Source organism: Acanthaster planci, linkage group LG16 (assembly GCF_054643075.1).
Source record: "Acanthaster planci isolate LZ-2023a linkage group LG16, COTS_SCS, whole genome shotgun sequence".
NCBI classification, from domain to species: domain Eukaryota; kingdom Metazoa; phylum Echinodermata; class Asteroidea; order Valvatida; family Acanthasteridae; genus Acanthaster; species Acanthaster planci.
This window is the reverse complement of record NC_141792.1, coordinates 8,466,106-8,493,013: the sequence shown is the minus strand read 5'-3', so window position 1 is coordinate 8,493,013 and position 26,908 is coordinate 8,466,106. Positions and strand designations below refer to the sequence as shown.

Sequence of the window (26,908 nt, the reverse complement as noted above, 5' to 3'; positions counted from 1 at the left end):
GCCAAATTTTATATTCGGTGTTTTCTCAAGTAGACGCTATCATACTAACCACGCTGCATCTGTGAGATAAAGAGTCGTGTCTATACACCACTCATTTGCCAACAATTTGTATGGGGCGGCTAAACGTTACAGAAATAATACCTTTTCCTTGCTTCATTCAAAATCCACATTTGTCCAATGGATTTCAAATGGGGTTGTAGTTTTTACATGTGTATGTACGCGTTTTATTAGCTAGTTTTCTGATAGATGCATTGGGATTAATAATATATATATATATTTTTTAACTTTTGTACTGCCGGCCACTTGTAGGGAAACATGACTGTGACGTCAAAAGAGCAGACCCTATTGTGTTGAAGGATCGTACAATATGTTTATGTAATTTGAGCGCTGAACTGTGACCTTTCCCCGTGCTTAGCTGAATTGATAATTGATGCATTATTGACAGTTTTCATACGGTTGACGGTCATACGTCGTGACTCTGTAAACACAGGTACAGCTGGATGAACAGTTTGTTAATTAGAAGCAATTTGCAACAATTTATTATTTATCTTTTTTTTTCTCATTGAGCCGAAAGATGGGGTACACGTATGATGTGTTGTTGATCGAGTTTATCGATTCTTGGCACGAAATGTTTGTTAAGTAAGCTAGACTATCAGCTTAATTGCTTTCCAGATTTCCTGGGCAATACATGAAAAATAAACGGTTCCACGCAGACAAAGGGATTAAGGGTAAGGAATCGAAAGACTTTAGTTGGCCATATGTTCCTTTAAAAATAATCGAAATCATACTATGTTTACGCAGTTGTTGAGAGCAAAAAAAAGCAGTCACCTTTAAGGGGGAAAATGAAATACCGCAGCTGGAAAAAATGTTACAGTTGCGTGACCTTCACAGCGTGAGCGAAAGCAAAACCCAACTGTTTCTATCCTCGTGGTCACACCGAGGTTAACCAGGGGTCAGTAAGTTCATTGAAGGGGGGGTATATAAGCACACGCAATGTCACTGAGAGTGAAACCGGTCGCGAATGAGCGAAGTCCTTTTGCACGCCCAACTTAGTTCGGGAAGTTGCAATCGAACACCGATACTTCCAGTGGTATCATGGGTCTAGGACGGCTTCTGATCCCGGGGGCCCTGGCTGTGGTCTGCGTTGTTCTACACGGTGTCTGTCCGGTCCGCTCGCAAGGTAAAATGAATTAAGGTACATTTATTTATGCAGTCATGCTATTTATCGTGCATTTTCTTGTCTTGTATAGACACGCATGAGTAGCACCGTTGACCAAAAACAATTCAGGCGTCGTCTCTGGTTCATCGCTGTATACCGTCAATTACACCCATTACACCAGTGTCCAGCGTAAATTAGCATTTTTTTTTAATCAAGACTACATTTTGAATCGCTTCTGTTGCACTGTGCTAAAGCGATTCAGGCAGAATCAAAAGGTTTTGTTTCTGAGTCAGCGCTTTGCGACGGTTCTGCTATGTTACGTAGCCAACTCGGCCTATGCTTATCATAAGATGCACATGTAAAACTCATCTTCCCTGCCTCACTTTGTTCTCATGCCAACCTGGGACCCGACGGAAGGAACATATGGTCGTGAACCAATATCGTGACAGAACTGAAAAATGAAGATCGAAAAATCAAATGTTCCTACCGTACTTCCAGTCACGAACTGGCTGTATATTGTATAAAGCAAACTGGTAAGAAAACGGGCCTGTACACGTACCTCCATGATACCACTATAGGCCTATACCCGTATGTAAGACTTGCAAGGACGGTACACAATGTCACAAGAAAGGCAAAGGCCTTGCGCGTCTGGCAGAACGAAAAATCGGTTTGCAATTAAGATGATTTCTGTCAAAATTCCGATATACCACAAGCGCATTCCTTGATTTTTGTGAGCACGTATACTGGTAACATGCAGGAGCACAGATTGTTACAGAAGCATTAGTTCCCACTTTCTACTTCACTGTTTTCCTCAGGGCCTGAAGGGGGCTTTTGCCTTACAACTTCCTGCCTACAGTGTATTTAGATCAGGCCTATAGTTATTTTAATTGTGGCCTCTGTGAACACCCCTGCCAAAATCGATTCGAGTTAATCACGATGTCTGATGAATGCAATCGATAGTGTCGTTGACTCTGCACAGGTGTGGTCGGTGCTCTTGTGTGTATACAGTCTTTCTGTACACTGCTATCGACTAACTGCCCTTAGGCCTATGACATGTCGCACGTCACCCCAACTTTCTATTGGGGTACACTTTAAATACATTCAAATATCTGAAACGTCCACAGTTGACTCGATTTTCGTTCAATTCAGTCAAATTTACTCCCCAAGCAGGAAACAAAGTGTATGGACTCAATGCAAATTAATGATGGAAGAAAATTTCACTTGAACCCATCAACCTGCATTGTAAGCATTACACGCTACTACATTCGTTCCCGCGTTCATAGAACTTTTGTCTGTGGCCTTCATGAAGCCACGGCATTTCCTACCACAACAACCTTTAAAGTGAGCCTGTGATAGAAATACGTGTCTAAAATCCTTGAACTTGCAGATCTTGAACTTGAGTCCTTTGTGTTTCGATTTTTGTTTGTGCCATTTTTATCTACATTTTGTGGCTTCATTATTTATTCATTTTTTACTTGTTTATTTTTTTTTTTTTGCTATTGTGAATTCATATGTTCGTGAGAAAAACTGTTGTAATCCGAGGCACTGAACCTCAGTGTTGCATTTATTTCTACACAGCAGATGTTAGATTTTTTTTGGGTTGGTTGGTTGGGGTGTTTGTTTGTTCGTTTGTTTGTTTAACTTTGCTATCGGAGATTTTCATTTCCCTTTGCAATTTATTGCTCTTTAAATGACAAATTTCAAACAACAGATTTTGGGTTAAAAATTTGAACATGGAAATGTGCAAACTGAAAAGTGCCTTCCGGGATTAACAGTACTCTATATAACAGCGCCCTCTCTTCTCTTGAAAAACTTGATCAATTTTGAATGTTTAAAAACGTGCACTTAACCATCCACTCAACTAATATTTCGAACAGTTTCCGCACATTTAAGGGGAGTTAAACGTGCACAAAAGAAGCGATCCTATTATAAATTCATTGCACAGTTCCTTTAACTCCCGAAGGCCTGCTCGTCTCGTGATCGGTAATTCACTCACCGTCTGCGTACCAGACGACTTCAACCAAAGACTTTAAAAACATTATTGAAATTCAAGTAATTTGCCTCTCGGCCTCGTGGATAAGGAGAGATATGTAATAGCAGACACAACATTGATTATAATCACTTTTGTTTGAGTTTCTGGGCAAAGATCATAATTATCCAATGACATTCTTGCTCTGTAATGTCCCGGTGAACAGTCATGGCCTTTAATTGGTCCCAAGGGAGAGACGAAAGAGCTTCTTTACTGACGGTATATGTTTAGCATGAATTTGTGTGAATTATATCTGAGAGAGATTGCAGGCCTGTATGACTTAACAATAGAAAGAAAAGAGATGAGACAGAGGACACAACTGGCCAAATCGGTTACATGTTGCATGCTTTCCTTCGCTTAGGCACTGCACTGTCAGAGCGTGCTATGTCCGATAAAGCATGGATAAAGTGTATATACTTCCCAACCAAAGCGATGTTTGTACACAAGCTCAAACGTGTTTGCGGAAACCTTCATGAAACGGTCTGAGATCAAAGAGTATGCATCAAACAAAACATCTCGAGACAAGAAACAATTAAGGGCTGCTGATTTGTGATTTTCGACTGTTGGAGTTTGTACGTTACAGGTTATTATTTGGTATATGACCATGACTGAATATGGAGTGTTTGATTTGGAACGGACAACTTCATAGATGAAATTAAATAAAACTTGTTTGATGAAAACAAACTACCAGCTGTCATTTTATTGCGCTTTCACCATAATTTTCTTCCGGCTAGGTCAGCAATTTTGGAACGACCAGGCGCAACTAACCTTGGAAAAAGCTCTTCACCGCCAGCGAACCCTCAATACTAACACGGCCAAAAACGTGGTATTCTTTGTGGGCGACGGCATGGGAATCTCCACCGTGACTGCAGCTCGGATCCTGAAGGGACAGAACATGGGATACCCTGGGGAAGAGACGGTGCTCGCCTGGGAGAAATTCTCGAGTCTCGCTCTGGCAAAGGTGCGTTATTTTTTGAAGTGCATCCCCCGGTCTTTCGATAGCCGATCCATGACCCCACCTGCTTCAGTAAGCGTGGGCAAAATCACACCGTGTTTTCACCTGCTGGACCATTCAAAACACCGGGGATTTAGTCGGATATTTGATTCCATTGCTCCAATTTTTATCAGACAATATATGTAACAGGGCTTGGTTTAATTGATCTTTCTAATAATACAATTTATTTATACACTATGTTATTATAATTTCCTGTATGACAATAAGTGAATGGAGGCGTTTCAGGTTTGACAAATTATGTTGTATCAGGACTAAAATGTTGAATAAACGACCCGATGAAGTTACAAATGGACAAATGTTTGACTAAAACATGTTGGAATTAACAACGTGGATTCGATCAGGGCCAACAGCGTGATTACTGACTCAACAAAGGCAAAGTTTGACTCAGACAGCCAAGGATAAACAGCTCGGGACCGGTTCACCTCATCAATCGTCCATTCCACTGGTAGCATCCCTTGTTTCCTCTTCTCCCATCTAATCATACTTGGCCGCCTTTAATACACGCAATGTTATGTGTACGCCATCCCAACAAGGCCAGGACTACAGCAACCCACTGACTGGTCGCTTTCAATGGGTCAGTCAACACATTAAACTGCGGGCATGTCTGTGTAATGATACAGCAAGTGGTGTATCATTTTTTTCCTAAAAATACTTCCCAGATGAGTAGGAAAAAAGGAATTGGTATTTCAAATATTAGCGCGAAAACCCTGAGAAAACAACATTACGAAATAAAACAGGGGTGCTGGAACCGTGTGAGGCTTTTTGACATTTTTACCCCCCCAACATCATGTTGAATGAGCCCAAAGCTGCATTCGCTTCTGAATTTGCCCTACCCCCCCCGCACGCAAACGAAAAGGTGGATACACCACTGGATAAAGTCACATAATCCACTAACCACTCCATCTCCTAATTAATCCACACCCTTCATCTAACAGACGTATAGTGTCGACGGCCAGGTGTCAGACTCAGCCTCAACGGCGACTGCCTTCTTCTGCGGCGTCAAATCGAGAGACGACATTATTGGCCTGGACGACAAGTCAAAACTGGGCGACTGTGCTTCGACTTTGAACTCGTCGGTGGAGTCGTTCCTGACTTTGGCCCACAAAGCAGGTGACAAAATTTCCCTTTACTCTACTCCACAGTCACTGGAATTAAACATGAATTTCTTTTTGCCATGTGTAGACATACGGGGTCGACCGCCAAGTAGCCGATTCTGCCGCCACGGCAACGGCGTTCTTCTGCGGTGTGAAGACCAACGATGCCATGGTGGGCCTGGACGAGAACGCTCTGCTAGCTGACTGCTCGACGACTCGAAATGCGTCTGTAGAGTCATTCTTGACATTAGCTCACAGAGCAGGTGACCCAAGTTGTCACGTCATCGTCTTCTGTTCGTTTGTCTTTGTGTCACCATGCTGCTAACCACTTTAATCAAAACTGTTTTTTTTTCTGTTCTTGGTCATTCTGTCGCCATTGCTATCTCTGCAGTAGTGACTACAATCAGGAGGAGCACCATTATCCTACAAGCGTGGTCGTGTTTTACAGTTTCGATGATATATTTCAGTAATATCACAACTGTCACTGAAAATAACAAACACGGTAACCATCATTGCAGTTTCCAAATAACCATCATCATCAGTAGAATCGTGGTCATCAAAATTCCATCACCGCACCATTTCGTCACTTCCAACCATCACCAACGTGTATCATCACCGTATCACCATCTTCCCCGTTTTGGCATCTCAAAATTGCTAACTTCAATTAACCCATCCACTACCAGCATCATGACATTCGACATCATTCAATGCAATCTCATCGTGTTGGTTGTTCTCGTTCTGATGTAAATTCCTCAAGCTTTTCTGTTCGTCCATATTGTCTGTAACACCGTATCATGATTTAGTAGACCTACGAGCTGCAACTCTGTTTAATACACTCAATGCATTCACGTCCTGGCACCGTGTTTTGCTCATTATGTAGCCAAAAAATAAATGAAAAGAACAAATAACTAGAGGCTCTGTGATCAAAACTGCCTTGGTTGCTGATTCGATCCAGGTAAGGCCACGGGTTTCGTGACCACGTCACGGGTGACCCACGCTACACCTGCTGCCCTCTATGCCCACTGTCCAGACCGTTACTGGGAGGACGACGAGGACGTTCCGCCTGAGGAGCGTGCGCTGGGCTGCACGGACATCGGATCGCAGCTGGCAGAGAACGGCAAAGACTTTGAGGTAACGCTTTACTTTAGATGGAACGTCAGAGGCATGCACTCTTATTTTATTCTAGAGCAGTTTGGAAACAACCTGCACAATCTCGTTCTTTCAATCACATTGTTCTCTTTGAGTTTAAGCATTTTGTTGGCTAATTGAGAAGATAATAACTTCAGCATTGTGTGGTTTACAGGTAATTCTCGGAGGTGGAAGACGCGAGCTTACCAGCAGGGACTTTATCGATCCGGAATATCCGGAAAAAGATGGACACCGAGAGGACGGCCGTAACATTATAAGTACGTACCGGAAAGTATTGGACTGTGGACTTAACGAATACCCGGCAGAGCGCACTTTGCCCTCCGAAAGCAAAAAAAAAATAAAATAAAAAAATGGATAGGAGTATGTCCTTCTATATGTTAGCAGTTCTACGACTATAAAAATGAAAGGCTCATCAGTCATATCTAGGCTGGCTACCGTCCACTTTTACAATTTTGTGTCATTTTTTATAGATGAATGGCTTCTGAGCAAGCCGACGGATCGAAGCAAGTATGTCTGGAACCTTGATGACTTCAACAACGTCGACCCAAGTGAGACCGACCACCTCATTGGTTAGTTGAGCAATTGTTGAAAATTTCTTTAAAAAAAAACAAACTAACAAAAACGCTTGTAAACATGGAAATAGATTTTTCTGTAATTTTTTTGGGGGGTTCTTGTCTTTTGCATCGAGCTCATTGTACCCATTGCAGAGAATTGTACTGTATTTATGCAACGATTTTCAACTTTATTTTCAGGACTGTTTGAGAGGAGCCACATGCACTACGAAATTGACCGCCTTGACGATGAAGCTGGAGAGCCCTCTCTTGCCGAGATGGTGGAGAAAGCCATTAAGATACTGCAGAAGGACCCGGATGGTTTTGTTCTCGCAGTAGAAGGTATGCCATCTGGTCGTCTATTCGAAGTACTGATTTTTGGGGCTAATTTTGGTACTGAATCCGGTTATCGGAGTATATAATCAAAAACGAAACTCCCTTTATGTAAAACCAATATACCTGCAAGAGCGTCTACAGCATTATAACGGCCACACTTTTAGCAGAAGCGTAGCAGTAGACATAGTGGTAACGTCAGTAGCAATATCGTTGCAGCTTTTAAGTCCATCATAAGTCCTCCAGCCTAAGTCAAGCCACAGGCCTTAATTAATGCACTCATGCAAACCTAGCTCGTTACATATAGTACAATCGTGCAAGTGTGACAAAGGTATATATATGTGTGACTTGTTAATATTTGTGCTCAGTATTGTGAGTGGCTGCCTCAGAAGCAAATGACATTAGTAATACACGTACATGTAAAAGGAAGAGCTGCAGTGGACATCCCCAATGTACCGCGCTCCTTGTGCAGGATATCCTTCCCTTCACATTGTGTCTCTAATCAGCATCAGTGCAAAGTTTCCCTGAACTTGGTTTGCTTTTATATTTACAACAGGTGCACGCATCGACCACGCCCACCACGGCGGGACAGCCCGGCTGGCCCTTCTGGAGACACTTGCTATGGAGGCGGCTGTTGCTAAGGCTATGGAACTGACCAATGAGGAGGACACTCTCGTCATCGTGACGGCCGACCACAGTCACACCTTGACGATTGGATCTTATCCTCGCCGCGGCAATCCCATTTTGGGTAAATAAATCTCCGATCACTTTGAAATCTGTAATCACTTTGAGAACCGGCATGTGTTACAATAATACACGGTGTCAAATATGAATTGCCAGTTATCAAAAGACGGTATATTCGAGGAACCTTTCTGTTTTGTGAAACTTGATGTTTAACCAACAGTTAGCTCGAGCTTCTTGCTCCCAGTTTTGTAATTACCAGTTAATCCCTGTCGCTGTTGGCATAAATAGATGGACATTTATTCACCGAGCTTCTCAATATTTTGTAAAAAGTGACTCCAGATGAAGCTCATTTTTCTAAACATACACTCTCAGGACTTTACGGGAATGAAGCTGAAGACGGTCTACCGACGACAACCCTCTTGTACGCCGACGGGCCTGGCGGCTTGCTGGAAATGGAGAGTTACAACCGCACAGGCGCTCGGCGGAATCTTAACCACGAGGACACCGGTGCGTTGAATCCCCTTCAAACTTCGAATCGGTATCATGGGCTTTGCTAGACTTGTGCAATTAACTCGTCGGTGGTGAGCGCAGTGAAAACAGCATGATTTTCTTTGCTATGTAGCGATGTTTGAAAGGATGAGTGAGATAGTAGAACGACTGAACCGGTCCATTGTATATTATATTTCCATCGTTCTCCTTGTAGTCTAGAATGCTGCAGAGCGACTGCGAATATCACTTTCAGTGTTGATAGAACATTACATGGCGTGTCATGATTCCTGGATGTCAATCGCTGGAAGTGTCCATACACAGGCAAGCTTTATCATAGATCGACTGATTGCAAAATGCAGACCATGTGAGATTGCCCCAAAAATCACGTTGAAGGGAACTCCATGCATGGTTTCGCACAACGGCAACCTTTGCTTAGCGTTTCAACAGACTGATGCAAAGTTAACCATTTACTGTCGCGTTTTATCACAAAATGTAGATTTTCCATTTTCAGAGCATCTGGACTTTGCCCAACCGGCCATCATTCCTATGGACGACGAGTCCCATGCGGGAGAGGACGTGGCCATCTACGCCAACGGACCGATGTCGCATCTCTTCCACAGCACTCACGAGCAGCACTACATAGCGCACGTCGTCAAGTACGCCGCTTGTCTCAACAGCCAGGGGCATTGTAAAACAAGTAACGCACCCCCTTGCAGAAACTCAGCCCAGCTTACCTGGCATTAAGCAGTGTCTTGGTAGTAGCCTTTTTTAGTATTTAAAGCTAAGACACTTTAATATAGACAGTACTCAATGGCTCTTTCATAGAGTTTACAACCGTAGCGAAGTTTAGGTACAAATAATCTTTATGCAATAGTTAATTTACAAAAGGAAGGTGTGCCATTTCTGTTTTATGTTTACCTGTATAAACAGGCTTTAGTTTTAGGAAGTTCGTTTCCCTTTTGCATACCAACATCCAGGCAGGATAACTTGCATTATGTTGGCACGTGAGGGAGAAAGATATATCGGCAAAAATAAATGTTCTGTTTTACTAATTAAATTTTGCGTGTACCATTATAATCTGATTCATTGAAACTGCCCTTTTCATTTGCAGTTGTCCTCACGGAAGATGGTTAAAAATCTTTTGAATTTATAGTTGATTTTCACGCTTTAAAACTGTCCACCCCTTGGGCAAATGTTGCATAAAAAGAAAGGATTTATACACTGTATTTGCGATTGTGGTCTCGTCCCATCTCAACCAGCTTGTGTAACTAAGCTTCTTGATGTGAAAGTAATAGTTCATTCTCTTCATGAATCCATGAACCTACTTCGCCATACTTTGAACTTTGTTGCTATTAGAAATTAATAATTGATTACTTGGTCTATTAGCATTGACACTTTGATCACAATCACATATCTCTATTTTTTAGGAGTAATTGATAGCAGTCAGCAGGGCTCCTTCTTTTGGTATGATGATTTTCCTAATCCTGGCAATGATTGACTAAGAGCGGAACTCTGTTTCTGAAGTTGGCATTTGTTACTATATTTTTGATAAGAAATAAGCTTTATTCCTGAAAGAAAAGGAGAAGACACATGTCCCTGGCTGTCTCGAGTTTTCTGGGTTTTTTCCCGCCAATTCGGCGATACACTGCATTAAAGGCTCCACGTATTGTGTTCAGTGGTAATAAAAACTTATCCCAGCTACGGAACTGCATATTGGAGATGCGCGTTTGTCAACAGGTCGGTAGCTTTATACTATCTAGACGATATCGTGATAAATAAAACCGCGTGACCACGTGGTCTCAAGTGGCGAAGCGAGCCAGCAAAAGGATACAAGTAAAACACGGCCTTCCCTGAATCGTGTAATTGAACTTGCAAGAGCAAACTGGATTTTCTTATGCACAAAAGCTTCAGTCAAGTTATGTATTTTAACTGAATCATTCATGGTCTTTACTTGTGTCCTCAGTAGTGGCGATATTAAAGGAAAAGATTTAATGTAATAAGTGATGATTTAATGGAATTTTTCTAGCAACGATTCATCAGCGATAACACAAGGTTCCACTGATCAATGCAAACTATTCTCACACTTTCACGCAAGCACAAAGAACCCAGCCCTTGAAATATACTCGGACCTCCTTGCATCTAGCTTTGATCACTCAGTTTATTCACATCATAGGTCACTGGGCTATTATACAAAGCCAGGCAATTATCATGCAATTTTAACTACATGTACTTGAAGCTATCTAGTAATATCAGATTTTACCAAGCAATAAATATGCAAGTGAAAGTACTTTAGCTTAACCCTTTTAAGAAAGCAGTTATAACAGTAACGTTGTTTTAAAAGGACCAACTATGAAAACCATTATTTTCATTTATTATATTCCTACAAGTTGCTCAATGTCGGGGTCTGGTGGCCAGAGCCCATGCCCCTAAATCTCCCAATTTACATTGGGGAGCTATTTTTACGACCACCTGCCACCTTATTCGTCATTAGTATCAACTTTGATTTATTACTGCTGCCATTGACAGCAAGCAATAATGAATGTGCGTCACTAAACTAAAGCCATATGAAACTACGTGTCTATGCAAGACCATAAATACAACGGATGTCAAACCGTTCCAAGTCGTTAATAGCCACTTTGTACATACGTATGTGGCTCAAGCATCGATATTAAATAGAATACCAAAATGAAGAAAAGACAGATGAAATCGACTATTGCTTTATACTTAAAAGCAATAAACATCTGCCATATATGCCGCCACTCGCTACATTGGAATTATGTTACTAGGAAAGTAAATAACATTTTGCTTTGAAACTCTGCTAATTTGTTCTTTGTCAAAAGAAATAAAATGGTAGGAAAATCTCCAGATCGAAAATGTATCGATTTTTATGGTTTTTGTAATTTCGTGAAAACACTGACGAAATATGAAAAAAAGTTCACTTAAAATCTATATCCAAACATGCATGCCGAGGATAACAGCGGTAAAAAGGAAGTGCACGTTATATCCACCAACAGAAGGAGCACTGCTTGTCTCGCAGTGCTCTTTGATATCCAGGCAGGCAGCGTAGCGCACCACGTGAGAGATGTAATTCTGCTCGTGGACACTGTGGAAGAGGTGCGACATGGGCCCGTTGGCGTAGATCGCCACGTCCTCCCCACCGTGACTCTCGTCTTCCCTTGGGACGATGGCTGATTGTTTGAAGTCCTTATGACCTGAAAAGTCACAAATTATGTCGAAGAGGTTATTCCCTTTCTTTTGTACCGAAACTAACAGTGCAAGAAAAAGAAATCGTACAAGCCTAACAAGTCAGTAACAAGCCTCCGACAGATTGTTGCTTAAATGTCTCATTCCTATGATCCTTCACCTCCTTCACTAGGAGATGACCAAGACGTCCATCAGAGAGTTCCTAACAGCAGACATTCGCCACAAGTGCAGCCACAGCCAAGAAAAGTTTTCCCTAAAAAGGATACCTGTGTCAACATCTGTGAGATTTCGTCTCCTCCCCTCTGAATTGTAGCTTTCTTTCTCCAACTGCCCTCCTGGACCGTCGGCGTAGTTCAGGGTCGTGTAGGGCATGCCATCCGAGCCTATCCCATCATTGTATAATCCTGCAGTCAAGGGCAAGTTCGGTCAAGGACCACAGTTATAAGATGGACTAACTCTGATCAAACGCACGCTAGTCGACGATGGTTGGACTAGTCTTGCCAATGTCTCTTCGCGACCAGCCTATAGAGATTGGTCGCATGGTTGGTTGCCATTATTCGTTTTTAATAGCACAGCGGGGACCAGTTTAATACAAGAAAAGTGTTTGTAAAAACCATAGTAAAGGACTATTTTCACTTTGATTTTGCCCTTCGGCCACCTTTTTTTCCCTTCGGCCTAATGACCTGACAACGGCTTACTATGATCGTTCACACTTCAGCCTCAGTGCACATGCGCTAGGTACGTCACGAATCAACCACTACAGTTGACTAGTGGCCCTTGATCGAATTTGCCCAAAAATGTCAAGGTGTCAAATTTCGTTCATATTTGTTTCTGTTGGGCATATCTTTCTCTTAATGGTATGAGCAAAAGTTTACAATTAATGGAGCAATGGACATCAGCACCAACACGCCACGAGCAGTGGTTACAGCCAGTCCAACGATGTAAATACCACCAGGCTTAAGCAGGCGCTTCCACAATAGCAGCGGACTTGGGGAGCATCAGCGACGTCAACCCTCATTTATTCATCACCGGCAGCAATGCTGTATAGCTTTAACGACATTAGTGCATTAGAACCAGAGACGCTCTCGCACAAGACAGGATCACTTGCAATAGCGGCCGAAATAGCTTCCATTCCAACCTAGAATCGGGTTGCCACGGGTCGGGTAGGCACCAATGGTCATGGTGTGGCTGTGATCAGCAGTCACGATGACCAAGGTATCCTCTTCGTTGGTCAGCTCCATTGCCTTGATCACAGCTTGCTCCAACGCCAGGGTGTCCGTTAAGGCTCGTGCTGCCATCCCAGCATGATGGGCGTGGTCGATACGGGCACCTGAGGACGTAATGCAACATGAAACAATGTTTTTCTGCAGACAATCCCGCGTTTTGGAATCGACATCAATCTTTTTAAACCTCTAGGTACGTCTTCAGATCAATAATTGCTAATCGATACTGACGGCCACTTATACAACCTGTGGAATTTCCCCCCCCAAAAAAATCACCCAACTTGCATCTACATACCCTCGACAGCAAGAACATAACCATTGGGATCTTTCTGCAGGATCTTGATGGCCTTTTCTGTCATCTCAGCAATAGAAGGCTCCCCAGCCTCGTCATCTGCGCGGTCAATCTCGTATTGCATATGACTACTCTCGAACAGACCTAAATCCAAATTCCAAACATATTGCCAATTAAGAGCCTGTCCCAGTTCCCTGGCAATGACTGAGTAGACTTAACATGGACCTGAGAAAGCCATTTGCTGGCAGCTTCATCCATTTGACATAGACGCGTGCGACACTTTAGCCGCAGCCAAGTATTCAAGACGCAGTCCGAGATATTGACCGCAGGCAATGTATCAATCCTACAGCTACATCACCTGAGAACAATGAAGTACGAAGACTTCTTGCTGTGGCTGTGGTGGTGGTGGTGGTGGTGTTTCTGAGTTTGAAATTTTCACTCACCCATCCAACTTACCGAGAAGGGTATCTGTTTTCGCCGGATCCACGTTGTTGAAGTCTTCCAGGTTCCAGACGTATTTCGTTCCCTCTGTTGGCTTGCTGGTCAACCATTCCTCTATGAGAGAAACAGGAATCAAGCTCTGGGCAAATGACGAGAACTTTCAAACGAATTTATATCCAGCCTCAGATGCAATAATATTAACGTTAGCTGAATCTCTGTCAACACCACCTTTCGCTGGTCATTCAAGAAGCAGAGGAAAATATTTTTTTTCCAACTTGTTTTTTTTTGGGGGGGTGGCTGTCAATATGCCTGCAGTATAATGCATTAGCGAAAGTGTTACTGCAAGAGTGTAGTAATGTCCAAGGTCATGTGAGTGGCGAAATGCAACCGTCCTCTTTCGAATTCAGCTGCAGACGTTGGTAAGTTCAAAGACATGTAAATTCATATTAGTCCCAGGTAAAGATTCCCTGAGAGCTCGTTGATCAAGGGACGAAGAATGGGGCAGTGAGGAGTTAAATAGGCAAGGGAAAAACTTGCATTATTTCGTTGATACAATGACTGATATCCTAGTGATTTTGAGAAAGAGGAAACAGAATACTATTTTTGACGCCATAATATCGTTGGTGATGTCTTGTTAATGTCCACTTGAATTACCTATAAGGTTGCGGCCGTCTGTGCGGCCCCCGTTTTTTGTTGGGTACTCGGGATCCGTAACATTAGTGCCTGTCAACTCCCGACGACCACCTGCTAGAACCACCTAGGGGAGACCAAAAAAATGTTTGTCGAGGGAATATACCTACTCTTTGTGATCTAAGTACCGGCAAAAATCAACCATGTTTTAGGCCCAGGGAACTATAATAAACACAATTGGCCAAGAATGCAAGACTACTGCCTGTGAAACCCAGGTTGAATTCCTCACTGTAAAATGTTTCAATTAATAGCAAAAATGCCACCAAGAAGTAATGTTGCGTTGCTCTGCAGGTTTCTGTCACTTTATAGTGCGGAATTGATTCATTTGGCGGTTTTTGACTCCACAAGGTACGACCGCGGTTACCCCCCCCCCCGACAAAGAAGAATAGGGAAGTTCTGATTTATCAGAGTTTACGAGTTAGCCACGCTCGTCAGGCAACGCTATGGAATTTTGCACGCTGAGTTTTAATTGTCTCAGATTTTGCATGTTGTGACTCAATTTTTTATATCATGTAAAATGGACAATAATTCACACCAATCTGCTTTGACTCTAGTTACGACGATAAGTCAACTGAGCCAGCCTCAGTTGACGCTAGCACTCAGGCGGGGGACCCTGGGAGGTAACAACAACAAACAGATGACCAGTCACATTAGACCCTAAAGTACCAAACTTACATCGAAGACTTTACCGTTCTCGACCAGCTGAGCTCCGATATCCGTGCAGCCCTTGGCCGCCTCCTCGGGAGGTATGTCAGCGTTGTTCTCCCAGTGGCGATTCGGGACGTGGGCATACAGGGCCGCAGGTGTAGCGTGAGTAACACGCGCCGTTGTCACAAAACCCGTAGACTTTCCTGTCAAAAAGGACAATCTTCAACTTTCATTGAGAATTTCTTTGGTCAAATGTACGTCCGGGGGCGAGATGTTATGGACTGGTTTGTTTCGAGTAATGCTTAAATTTTTATGCGAAGTTGACTACATGTTTGTTAGAGTGTAGATACATGAATACCCAACAGGGTAGGAAAGGGTTGTCACCTGCACGGTGCGCGTGGATCAGAAAAGAATCCACAGCTGCCCCGCGGGTGGACTCGCAATCACCGAACCGCGCCCTCGAGTCCAACCCAAGCATGTCGTCGTTGGCTTTTACACCACAGAAGTACGCGGTGGCCGTTGCGTCTGACGATGCCACTTGCTTATCCACACCGTATGTCTGTGAAGAGCAGAGAAAGTTTGACACGAGGATAGAATCACATGCTTTAATTTCTTTGTTTGCATGCCCTCTTAAGTATAAGACTTATACACTTTCATGCTAACATGTAAATATTTTTAACTGCCGAGCTTGTTTACAGTTTATATCTGAGTACTGCGGGGTGGAGTGAAGTCCCACGACATTTAGAAAATTGACCCGTTAACGTGGACATGATAAGGGGATATAAAGAGTGTGTTCTATTGCTAAACACGTTTTTAACATTAATGTTTTAGGGCAAGTTCGATATTTTCCCTCAGTCAGACTAGTGTCAAAATCATTAGAGTGTATAAGCCTGACGCGATAAACTTGAATTGAAATAGCAAAGAAACTGGAATAAAATTTTGGGCGTACTTTTACTGTAACAGTACAATCCATCGAAGCAAATTGGATTTCTATCAAGAAAATTAGCAAGGTTTGCGACACCTCCGCAAGGCTGACTACGCTGAGCGGGTCACTGGTACTCTTCGAGTGTAGTAAAAAAAATTCATATTTTTTTTGTGCGCTGGCAATGCAAGGGCCCCCGTCTATCCTGTTTTTCCCCTCGCCATGCATGCTTTGATGTACACGCCCCCTTAGAAGGCCAGGACCAGTGTCAATGCCAAGGTGAGCTTCAGCCGCTTGAAATATGGGTAAGTGCCCGGGCAGTCTCGTTGACATACCGACGAACTTTAGAAATTTTTTATAGATAAAAAACCGCAATTGTCGAGCTGCCGCAGTAGCCTGGTGTTTTGTGTCTGCCACTTGGTATGGAACAGGTCTCGATTTCAACTGAACTCCACTGCTATTCTTATGCTGGTTGCATGCGTGGTTTAATCACCCTTTCCTTTGATAATTTCTGGTTTGAATAGTTTTTGTTGGAACTCCTTTGTGCTACTCCAGAGTCACGTGTAAAACCAAGATTGTTCTATTTCAAAGGAAAATGAATAAACAGAAAGTAGGGGAAAAATGGCCCGAATTGTAAGACCAACAGCACTGTCACGACTGAGTATGCCTGACTACGCGGTGTCGGCATGGGCAAACATGGTGTGGTTTTCATACGGCTTGCGCTGACTACATGCTCCATCCAGCATCTAATTAATGTATGTGAATTCGATATGAGTTGCATGAAACCTGTCATCTAACGAGTGTCAGCTCTTATATTTCCAGTTGTATATAGTTCAGAATTTTATATTCTTACAGCAGCTGGTTGGTATCATTTCTCTTTAGCGTCGGTTGAGTTCTCGTTTTCTATTCATCAGTTCATATCTCGACCCTTTATACAATTACAACTGCTAGGAAGAGAAGTTGTGAAACAAAGCTAAACGTTTCTGTAGATGATTTTTTCCCCCAATACCCATGGCACAGGGCGAAAACAACAGCAACAAACAAAACAAATATAAATGAGAGAGAAAAAACTCTGTGAGCTAAAAGACTCCGAAAACTTTTGGCAGGCCCGGCATACTTTTCAATTTTAATTGGCTTCAGTCAATACATCCTGTTTATAATTTCAATTGCTGTGACCGACAATTCGCATGACTTTCCTGCTGAAATAACCGCAATGTATGATTCCCCTTATCTGTGAAATCATAATTACAATGCATTATGGTCGTAGAAATCGACCAATTTCGCGACCTGGTGGACGCAGGCTAGAATGACCACACCACGCCCATAGGCGCCTTAATATATCTCATCCGCATACTCTGCATGTGATATCCCATTCGAACTAATCATAATATCCTTTATTCTTATCCCTCAAGCGTGGAGCTCGTGAGAAACGTATAGACAATTTTTTCCCTGCTATACTTCGCAAAGTAAGAAAATAAACCTCATGTACTTTTATTGCACTTATGGGCCGTCTATAAAGTATACGAACGCACGAGGGGTGGTGGTGCCGTTGTGTACACCATGCGTACAGATTGGGGGGGGGTTCAAGTCAGTACGTACTGTACGCAAACCGAACATTTGCCTGTTATTGTAATAAATCCTTAACATACCAACACCCTTTTTGTCATTCAAATAAATACAAGAATCAGCTTTTGTGTGTCGAAATTCAAGCACAGTATCCTCCGTCCACCCCACCATGATTCTTCCTTTCAACGCCTATTATAAGTAAACCGCAACATTGCACATGTCACAAGACCAACAGGGGGAGGGGGGTCTGAAAAGTTGGCATTTCGTACCTAAGTACTGCATGAACGGCCCCTACAATAAGGGCATCACATCCATGCCTGCTTCATTATTTTCAGGAATGGAAATGTTTACTGAACTAAAGAAAACTGAAGACAGTGTTTTCATCACCGTGGCAGACAGGGTCGACCCTTTAGTCTGGGTTAAAGTAGTCCGATTGCGTCGATCGTGTATGCGTATAAAATCTGCCACAGACTGTCATGAGTGAAATCAACAACGACATGCCCCATAAGTGAATTATGCTGTCCACGCTTGTAGTGCTGAGGCATTCTAAAACTACCTAATTTCTGCCTAATACTGTACATGACGTACAACTTCGGGAATAAGTACATGAATTACCAACGTTTATTGAGCTACGGGGGCCTGGAGTCTCTTTTGAACCAGTTATGTGGAACAGCTTGCGTTACATGGACCTTGTAATACACACCTTAGAAAGGGCGACATTTGGGAACTCTTCCCACTTCAGTACCGTCTCCTCCCCAGGATTACCCATGTTCTGGCCCTTCAGGATCCGGGAGGCAGTCACGGTTGGCAGCCCCATGCCGTCCCCAACGAAGAACACCACGTTCTTGGCGACGTTCTTGTTCACTTTGCGCTCGCGATTCAGGGCATTCTGCAGAGTCTGCCGAGCCTGGTTGTTCCAAAATGCAGCATCTTTAGGAAAAAAAGGCATATGCATAAATGATCATTATTCATGAGTCGGCCATACTGAAATTAAAAGTGAGGTTAACTCCATTAATTTTGGAACTTGAAAGAATCGATGAAAGAATAAAAATAAATCCCTTGCCAAATCAGTACCTGTCAACTCCAATGAATAAAAATTATTTCTTATTTGTGATGAAACATATTTTATTGTTTTACGACAGATTTAGCAAATTAATGAAAGTAAGGTTTTCAACCCACATAAAGTCTGATACTATCCCATCCAACGATAAAAAAATTATAAAACAGATTCAATTAGCATGCTTCCATAGGATAAAGGTCCGTCTGAAATTATACTGCAAAACAAATTGAAAATAACATTCTTTTTCTGCTCTAGAGTTTTTACTGTGGTTTTCATGGCGTAGACTCGATTTCTATTTATAATACGATGTTCACGTCGCTCATACATCGCAGACATTACATCCACTGATTACCCCAATTTTGTCGGTGTTACATCAAGTCGCAGCTGAAAAGTAAAGCGGTATACACACCCTGAGGGCGGACTGCAACAAAGCAGAAGCTCTCGCGCGACATAATGTTAACACGTTTTAAAAGGATACGGTTGAGTAATATTTACAGTAAAGAGTCCCTCTGGGCCTCCGTACATTTAGTCAGGCACTCTTTTTCAGAAGACGTCATTTTTGTATTAGGCCTATACATTTACATCTGGGAACCAGACAAATGAGGTGGTCTTATGTCTTGCGTAAATACAAGCTGAAAACACTATTTTACAAGTTAGGGGCAGCCTATTTCAGTGTTGGTAGCGGCGGTATATACCCAGCAAGAAATGAGACCGAGGGGTACCCCCCAACATGTCCAATCCCGATACACATTCCAGACTGCTGTTACTTAACACATCCCCCCAAGATATCTGAAAGACATTCCCACGATTCCTGCGAGACAATGACCAGCGGGGTTCTTTCCGTCTCATACCTTGCTGCATATGTATCGGCGGTACGTACGCATGCAGTCCAGATGGACCTCGCGCGTTATACGTACAAAAAAGCGAGGGCACTGCCCCCCCCGCCCAAAAAAAAAAAAACAGAAATACACGTCGCCGCATCATTTTTGAGCCAGTCCTTGACCAGAAACCGGAACATTTTTGGGCGTAAAATGGATAATTTCGAATTTGAAAGAGAAAATATATCTATACACATCCTGTCTCAATGCCAGAAAAGCCGAGGGTGTTCTGTGTGATAAAGGCTTATAGCGGGTGCAAACGTTCCTTTTTATTACGGCCACATGATTGTTTTCGCTCAACAAGCATCTGATTTTTTTTGCAAAATGTTGAGCTAGCTTTTATGTAATTTATTTCTAAAATTGCCATTTTCAGCGAAATTTTTGAGTTGTTGATTCAAACAAGCAAATGTATCAAATAAAAAAGGTTTCATATAATCAATTAAAACATATGGTCTTTGGCCATTCGGCCGTGGCTGGGCATTCTCGCAGAATTATGCTTGCACATTTCCAGCGCTCGGGAGGCAGAGACCAGCAGCCATTGTGTGGAGAGCCTTTTGGTTTGCATGAGATGCGGAGGGGACCGATGTAAGGCATCGGTGAGCTCGAGTGATAACCCCACCGAGATATGGTTTGTCGCCAAATGGAAGTCACTCCCATCCACGTACGTGTTGGTATTGCACGACTAGACCCCTGAACTACATGTAAAAATGTCGACCGTGGCAGCACTGTTAACGGGCAAAAGGGCAAACGAGGGGCACATTTCTGTGGTGCCATAGAGATAGCATGGTTCAGTACATATAGCTTTTGTTCAAATTGTTAATCCAAATCCTGTTTGGCATTTGTGCTGCTGCATTTCCATAATCACGTGAAAAAAACAACAACAACTGCAGTGTTATCCGGGGGAAGACAACCTCAATGTGTTGTTACCGGTACATCTGTTTGGGCACAAAGAACACCGATTTTCGAGATCTATTTATTTCTTTTTAAAATTTAACTGGCCTTAATTTTTTCCTTCTTTGATGAATCATTGTTTAATTACATCGCCATAGCTTGTAAGCATGCAACCCTTTCCTGGAGAAGTTTTCAGTAAAACTTGCAATTTACAATTTGAAACTGAAAAGGCCTACGTAGTGGGACTTATAGCGCTACGCTACGGACCCTACGTTGTCAAGGAAAGTATGAGCAATTTTTTGTGAATGTTTAAACATCAAACAGTGATTTTCAGGACATTTAACCTGAAAGGAATTTCAAACAACACTTCAGAAATCTAAATTGCTGCTGTTACCGTTTAAGTGGAGCAAATTCACTCCAACCCAACTACAGATCGACTTGAGCGGATCCAAATATAGTCAAGGAATTACAAGCCGCACACAGTATGCTGAAGATAAAATTACACACTGACCTTGCTCTCTGCTGTACCTTTTTTTCGCTGTAATTTCTGTCAACGTGTGAATGGATATGCATGTAATGAACATGAAACCGGAAAGACCATGTAGATAAAACAACACACTTTTGTGAAGACATATGGACATAAAAAATTTAATTATTCCATTTCATTACCCAGGGTATGCCCAAACAGTTTCAAACTGGTTTCCATTGGAACATAAATTAATACAATAGTTAAAAACTCATGATGAAAAGTAAAATTGACAAATACAACAAACATTAATATTTACAAATACAGACCACTACAACATCATACACATGTGAACATTTAAATAATCAAGGCATTAATTAAACACTGATCACAGGATGGGCGAAAATCCCGCACAAAAAACCCTATGTGGAAAAAAAAAAGAACACGGGGAAATTCCCGACCCGACTCCAATGAACATTGGCAACCAAGTTAACAGCTACATAGATCAGCTTTTTGGACTAAACAGCACTGGTCATGGCCTTTCGTAGTTCTGACTTGAATCCCAGTTGCTCTGGCAAATTGTTCCATATTTTTGCACCTTTCACCGTAAAACTTTGGGCGTAGGGACTTTAGGTCCCTTAAGCCAAAAAAAAATGCTACATGAAAGCCAGAAGGTAAAACCAATTAGCCTAAAATAATTGCTGAAATAGTAGTATGAATTACAAGAGAAAATGACCGTGAACCTTACACTGTAAACGGTTTACCACCTGGTTACATCAGTCATTTCTTGAAAGGTCTGTGGAACAGAAATGCACCATCTACATCACCCACGTCATTTTTCACCACCTATCAACAGTGAACGTTTGCCGTGGCATCCGTCCTAAAAGCAAGGCCGGCGGGGGATTGCTGGAATCTCGAAGTAAAACTAGACCTACTCCAATTTTATCCACACATAGTTCGCATTGCAATTGCAGCTCGGCGTTTGGATCCAAGAATCCAGGGCATTCCAGAGTGTTCCGAATGTACGGAAGAGTACTTGGAACATGACAATTTTTTTTTTTTTTTTTTTTTTTTTTGCTTTACTACTTCGCCCGGGCTGAGTACTTACTATTCCGCCAAGGCGGATCACTTTTCCACCCAGGCGGATTATCCCTTTTCCCAGGCAAATTAGTATTTCGCCCGGCCAGATTACTATTCTGCCCGGGCGAATTAGCTTTTCGCCGAGGCGGATTAGCATTTTATTGACAGGGCTCCTACATTGTACCTATTTGTTTCACAATTCCGCCATTAATTTAATATTCCTGGGCGAAATAATGTGTCTTTTTTGTAGTCATGTCCTAAATACGCCTCCATACAAATGCAACGGTTGATCTTTTACAGTCTGCGCGGGTGGTTGCTCTCAATTATTCCACATGTCAACTGTTCAGAATTTCGTTTGACGCAACTATGGTAAGGTAGCTTGAAAAAAAGTGTCAGGTTTGTGGAAAAAAAAAAGCTTCCTGTTGAATTTCCCACCTGGTATCCAGGGTCACTTTGTGTTTTGGAACCTTCGCGCTTAGCGAGCGACCCATCCCAAAGATTTTGCTTCCTAGCTGTTCACAATCGGCAGGCACTTTTACCTTCTCAGTGTGTGAACAACCACGTAAGGGAGCCCGGAGCGAGTTAAATTGTGTATGATATGAGGGTGTCTTTCATGAAAATTTATTATCATTATTTTCCTTGTGTTGTCTTCCAAAGGCCGTGTGGACATTTTACATCGTGCTTGGAGTTGGACTTGGAAAAGAATGACTGAGTTGTAGCTTGTCGGGAGTGTCAATAGGTAATAATTAACTCCACACTGTAAAATAATTCTGACTGGAATTCTTGGTAACATTTTGATTACTTATGCACACGTTGGAAAGTGTAGCTCTCGGCCTGTTTCACACGGAATGTCAACTGGATATTCTGTGACTCAAAATGGTTTTGCCATGAATAACTGGAAGAGAAGCAGCACAACAAAATCAAAACTGATTCTTGTTTTTGGGCAACCGTTTCAATGACATTACGTGCGTACACGTATAGACTTTTCTCCACATTGCCTCTATCCTGTTTGCATAGGCGGTCAAAGTCTGCAGCATAGGCCTACATGTATATTGCCCTTTGTAGGTGCCAGGCTTCACCTCTCGTTGTACGTTTTTTCTCCGCTACTTTCCAAGGGTCGTGTTTTCATTTACTATTTGGTGAAAGATTTTATTGAAAGCTGCATGAGGCATTTTGTGTGCATGTGCTTTTGTATTGACAGTCAACCACAGGATTAGGAGGTCCCGGCTGGCAGAACACACGACTGTGCGCTGCAGACCATGTGAAAAAAGGTGTCATTGTTGGGCTGATGGATCGTGTGTATTGTCAATGGCGTGAGAACTGCAGTCTCTTTTTATCTGTGAATAATGTTGTCCTGCAAGAACAAGTACTTACACATACGCAGCAAATACAGTTGTCGTAAACATGAAGCTAATTCGAAATACATTTGATGCGCTTGATGATATTAAGTTTTATCGGTTGATAAATAATACTGAACTAGAAGTGAGCATGAAATAAAACAAGCAGGGAAGAGTTCCATTCATGGATGCCAGTAATTATTCCCTACAATGACCTATAAGCCGTCAGAAAGCAAAAACATGTCCAGAAAAGTTTAAAAAACCAAAGTCTTTTACTTAGAAACAGCCCAATAGGGTTTGTGCACAGGGTGTCAAGTAGCGTCTGTATACGAAACTCTTTCCAACAAGCCATTATGGCCTGCTACTGGATGGTTTGACCAGCATATTGATTTATGGTCGATCAGCACACGATTTTTTTCTCCAATCTCGCTCCGATCCAGGAGCGAAATTTTTACAGCTGCTCCGTGAGAGTTACGAGTTGACAAGCATGCACTCCGCGACCAGAGTTACAATCGTAATCACAACCAGTTCGATCATATGATGCAGGATTGTGTCATTCTTTTGGATTGACGGGATCTTTGGAATTCCTTTCAGATTTCCGAGACGGATGCAGTAGGTACCTTAGGGTATACAGCTTGCGCATCACATTACGGGGGGTTCCGTATGTCGTGCAATGTATCAGTATGATGGCGCATATTCCACACAATGATGTCCTCAGACACGCTCTTTTACAAAGGTGACGGGACATAATTGTGACGTGTAGAGACTTCAAGTGTCGGAGCAGAACCGCATGATTAGCCTACCCCCCCCCCCGGATGTATGTCAAATCATATTGAAATCGAATGATTTGGGACTGTTGGGGCTATGCCCCGCATGTAACGCTACGTTTCGCCACTCCACTAACACATTGCACAAATGGGGCGATGGAGATAAATTTAAATATTTTCAGGCCATTTGTCCACCATTCCACTAGTACGACAAAGTGAGCTTTGTATAGACAATTAAATTTGACAAAGGCAAACACTTGAAGAACGGCAGCTTAGTAACTGACTGATCCTCAAACAGAAATGTTGGGAAGTACACCCCACTGGTATCCCCTTTTTTCAAATACGGGTTTTCTTGGCTTTCAATACTCTATTCAAAAGGAGGGTTTTTAACACAGTTCTGAATAACATAACAATCAAAATTATATTCCTACGGTCGTTGTATTAGACGAATGATTTAATTTGACAAGACACATGGTTTACGTCCTAACCGCTTACCAGAATCTGAAAAGATGGAAACAGTGATTCTAGAACTAATGACATGAAGAAAGTTGTTCACAGAAAGACGTGGAATGCTCTGTTTCTGTTTGCAAGTATACAGGTATGAGCTTTGTAAGTTAAAAGAAAAATAATTATTAAATAACCCGCCTCCCAACTGAGCAGTGGCAAACTTTGTCTATTCTTACTAGGTGCGTGCCATATTTGTGGATGCATGCTAATGGGCTTCGTCCTTGACCTCAACGCTTCATGTTCTTATGTTAGCACCAAAGACCACGTCTGCGGGCCAAAGGATGTAAGCGCTTACGTCCTTCTTCCAGGCACACAAAGATTTCCTGTCGTTTGCACCGTTTATTAGTTCTTTCAATGACCCGTGCACCAGTCTTATAGCTTCGGTGATGCCGTGAAATTGGTATTTTATAGAGGTGACTGAGATCATGCTCCCCGTTCCCTGCTAGCATAGCTTAAGAATATCCTTCCTACGTTCACACTGACAGGTTTCATACCCACGGCGTTGTGCATTAGAAGCACTCTTCACTGTTCCAACCCCTTCTTCCGTCCTTCAATTCAGGGCGGTGAAAGGAATTCACTGTGAGGCCGCACCCCTAAAACTCTGATATTTGTCATCCGCCGTTTGAACGGCGACGCGGACGACGAACCCCATAGTCCCGGGGATACGGTAGGTTGCACCGTGAAATAGGAACACAAACTTACGCTGAGTTAGCTGCTACGAAAGTGAGCAAATCGGAACATACCCTGCGCTTCGACCCGGGCAATAGTGAGCAGAAAGACGAAAAGCACCGAGCCCCAAAGATGCATAGGACCCATGTCGATGCTGGGGAAAATCTTGGCGGAATCAACTCCCGAGATATTTATCCAACGGCAGATGCCTTTTACACGTCTGTCAGTCGAGCGTCGCACTGAAGGCCTGCTGTGGCGACCCTGGGCTCAGCACACGCCCTCGGTCAACACAGAGGGCGTTCTGACTGGAATAGACAAACAAAATGGGACCCGGTTCGGTCGCCCGCACCAGATGCAGTACTTTCTCCAAAATGGAGGAATATGGCCGGTGGGCGTCGCTCTTCTGTTCGGCTGCGTCCCATAAAATTCTCCCGAAGATCGTTTCCTTTTTTACATTTGTTGTAACCGTCAGCATCCTTTGCTATCTGTGTGCATATAAACTGGTGAGCTTCATAGTTCTGTAGTCGGCTGCATTCTTTTCAGTTCTTAAATTTTTGGATATGTTGAACTCGTTCAGTGACGATGTGGGTATATGCATGTATGCACGTAAAGGTCTCCAACGTTAACCCCTGCATATTTCTTGACAAACCAGAACAATGCTAACTGAGGACAAGGGGCTGTGGATATCACATTACAAACCCGCAGTCAACCACGCAAATTTACGGTCTACATTAATTTAAATTACATTTCAAGCAAATTGTCTTATGGAACAAATCATCGAGTTATCTATAGTCCTCGCACACTGAACAATAAAATGAAGTGCATGAAACTGGCCAAATCATTGTTCTTTATAAACCAATCTCTCAAACAGTGAAAACCCCAGGATATGATTTCTCTCTACAAAAAAGGGATGTTGCCATCGTTCAGTCCGAGCATACTAGAGCTAAGGTCTCAGTAGCGTATTGAAAATGGTCTGTACTTTGTAGGTGAAAGCCACACACTTGCCAGTCGGTGTGCACTGAGCACGGCAGTACAAAGGTACATTTTGGTTGACCACATTGCAGCAACTTTTAACAATTTTCCAAAATTTTCACAACTTAATGTCAAACCGAACTGACCGCAAAGAATTGCTACGAAAACCGCTAATAAAACTAAGGCCCAGCTCGCACTGTGGAAAAAATGCCCCGCAGCGATATTGGAAAAAAAATACGACCCCTGCTCTTTTATTATATCAAATATTTTACTACTTGCCACAGATATAACTGCTAATGCGAAATCCTGGATATTACTTTTGGGTAGGCCTAATTGTCATGGGGGGAGGGGGCAAATGAGGAGGGTCGTGTGCACTGTGTCCTGAAACAACTAGTCGGGACGAGGTTAAACCTGAGTCAGCTCGGGGAAGCTATAGTCGAACAAACACATTACTACAAGGACATAGCATTTTGTTTCCTGTGTTGTTCACGTAAATATATAGCACTCTACCATATGAAGGCAGCGAAACCACAGAAGAAATTTAGCAGGGACCACCCGACAGAAAAAATACGTGTTTGCTCGCTTTGTTTGTACATAATTTTATATCCACTGAACAGTTGAAAGTGTATCTGACTATTGAGTCTAGTGTGTAGTTCACTGGTGTTTTGGAATTCGACAAGAATGTGGATAACAAGAATGGCTTAACTGTAATAAAATCCAGGGAAAAAGGAAGAAAATACCAGTTTGCCATCCAATGGTGAGCTTCGGGGGAGGGGGTACTTTCACTGTGAC

General features: G+C 42.6%; 2 protein-coding genes across 4 annotated transcripts; one reads left to right on the top strand and one right to left on the bottom strand.

The window, feature by feature from the left end:
* The first annotated feature begins 860 nt into the window (after window positions 1-860).
* On the top strand, window positions 861-11,377 carry LOC147796462 (alkaline phosphatase-like). 3 transcript variants are annotated; one of them, XM_087147363.1, is made up of 10 exons: window positions 861-1,180; window positions 3,923-4,149; window positions 5,139-5,313; window positions 6,253-6,428; window positions 6,601-6,703; window positions 6,917-7,015; window positions 7,199-7,339; window positions 7,887-8,078; window positions 8,387-8,521; window positions 9,015-11,377. In XM_087147363.1, exons 1-10 carry the CDS (start codon window positions 1,096-1,098, stop codon window positions 9,245-9,247), a joined length of 1,566 nt encoding a protein of 521 aa, XP_087003489.1. In that variant the 5' UTR covers window positions 861-1,095; the 3' UTR covers window positions 9,248-11,377. The 3 variants fall into 3 exon arrangements, with proteins under 3 accessions (XP_087003489.1, XP_087003488.1, XP_087003490.1); XM_087147362.1 differs by lacking the exon at window positions 5,139-5,313 and adding an exon at window positions 5,386-5,560 and having other exon boundaries at window positions 863-1,180; XM_087147364.1 differs by lacking the exon at window positions 5,139-5,313 and adding an exon at window positions 5,386-5,560 and having other exon boundaries at window positions 864-1,195.
* On the bottom strand, window positions 10,634-25,424 carry LOC110986548 (alkaline phosphatase-like). Its single transcript, XM_022248493.2, has 10 exons — window positions 25,219-25,424; window positions 18,193-18,419; window positions 15,386-15,560; window positions 15,029-15,204; window positions 14,318-14,420; window positions 13,679-13,777; window positions 13,226-13,366; window positions 12,846-13,037; window positions 11,974-12,111; window positions 10,634-11,715 (listed from the first exon to the last, which is right to left on the bottom strand). Exons 1-10 carry the CDS (start codon window positions 25,289-25,291, stop codon window positions 11,450-11,452), a joined length of 1,590 nt encoding a protein of 529 aa, XP_022104185.1. The 5' UTR covers window positions 25,292-25,424; the 3' UTR covers window positions 10,634-11,449.
* Window positions 25,425-26,908: the final 1,484 nt, after the last annotated feature.

Excerpts from the sequence above, each read along its gene's own strand:
- LOC110986548 (XM_022248493.2), bottom strand. The coding sequence starts at position 25,291 with ATGGGTCCTATGCATCTTTGGGGCTCGGTGCTTTTCGTCTTTCTGCTC. Across the intron at positions 18,420-25,218 it reads TGCCCGGGTCGAAGCGCAGG|ATGCTGCATTTTGGAACAAC; the intron begins GTATGTTCCGAT and ends TTTTTCCTAAAG. Across the intron at positions 15,205-15,385 it reads GATCCACGCGCACCGTGCAG|GAAAGTCTACGGGTTTTGTG; the intron begins GTGACAACCCTT and ends CCTTTTTGACAG.
- LOC147796462 (XM_087147363.1), top strand. The coding sequence starts at position 1,096 with ATGGGTCTAGGACGGCTTCTGATCCCGGGGGCCCTGGCTGTGGTCTGC. Across the intron at positions 7,016-7,198 it reads TGAGACCGACCACCTCATTG|GACTGTTTGAGAGGAGCCAC; the intron begins GTTAGTTGAGCA and ends CTTTATTTTCAG. Across the intron at positions 7,340-7,886 it reads TTTTGTTCTCGCAGTAGAAG|GTGCACGCATCGACCACGCC; the intron begins GTATGCCATCTG and ends TATTTACAACAG.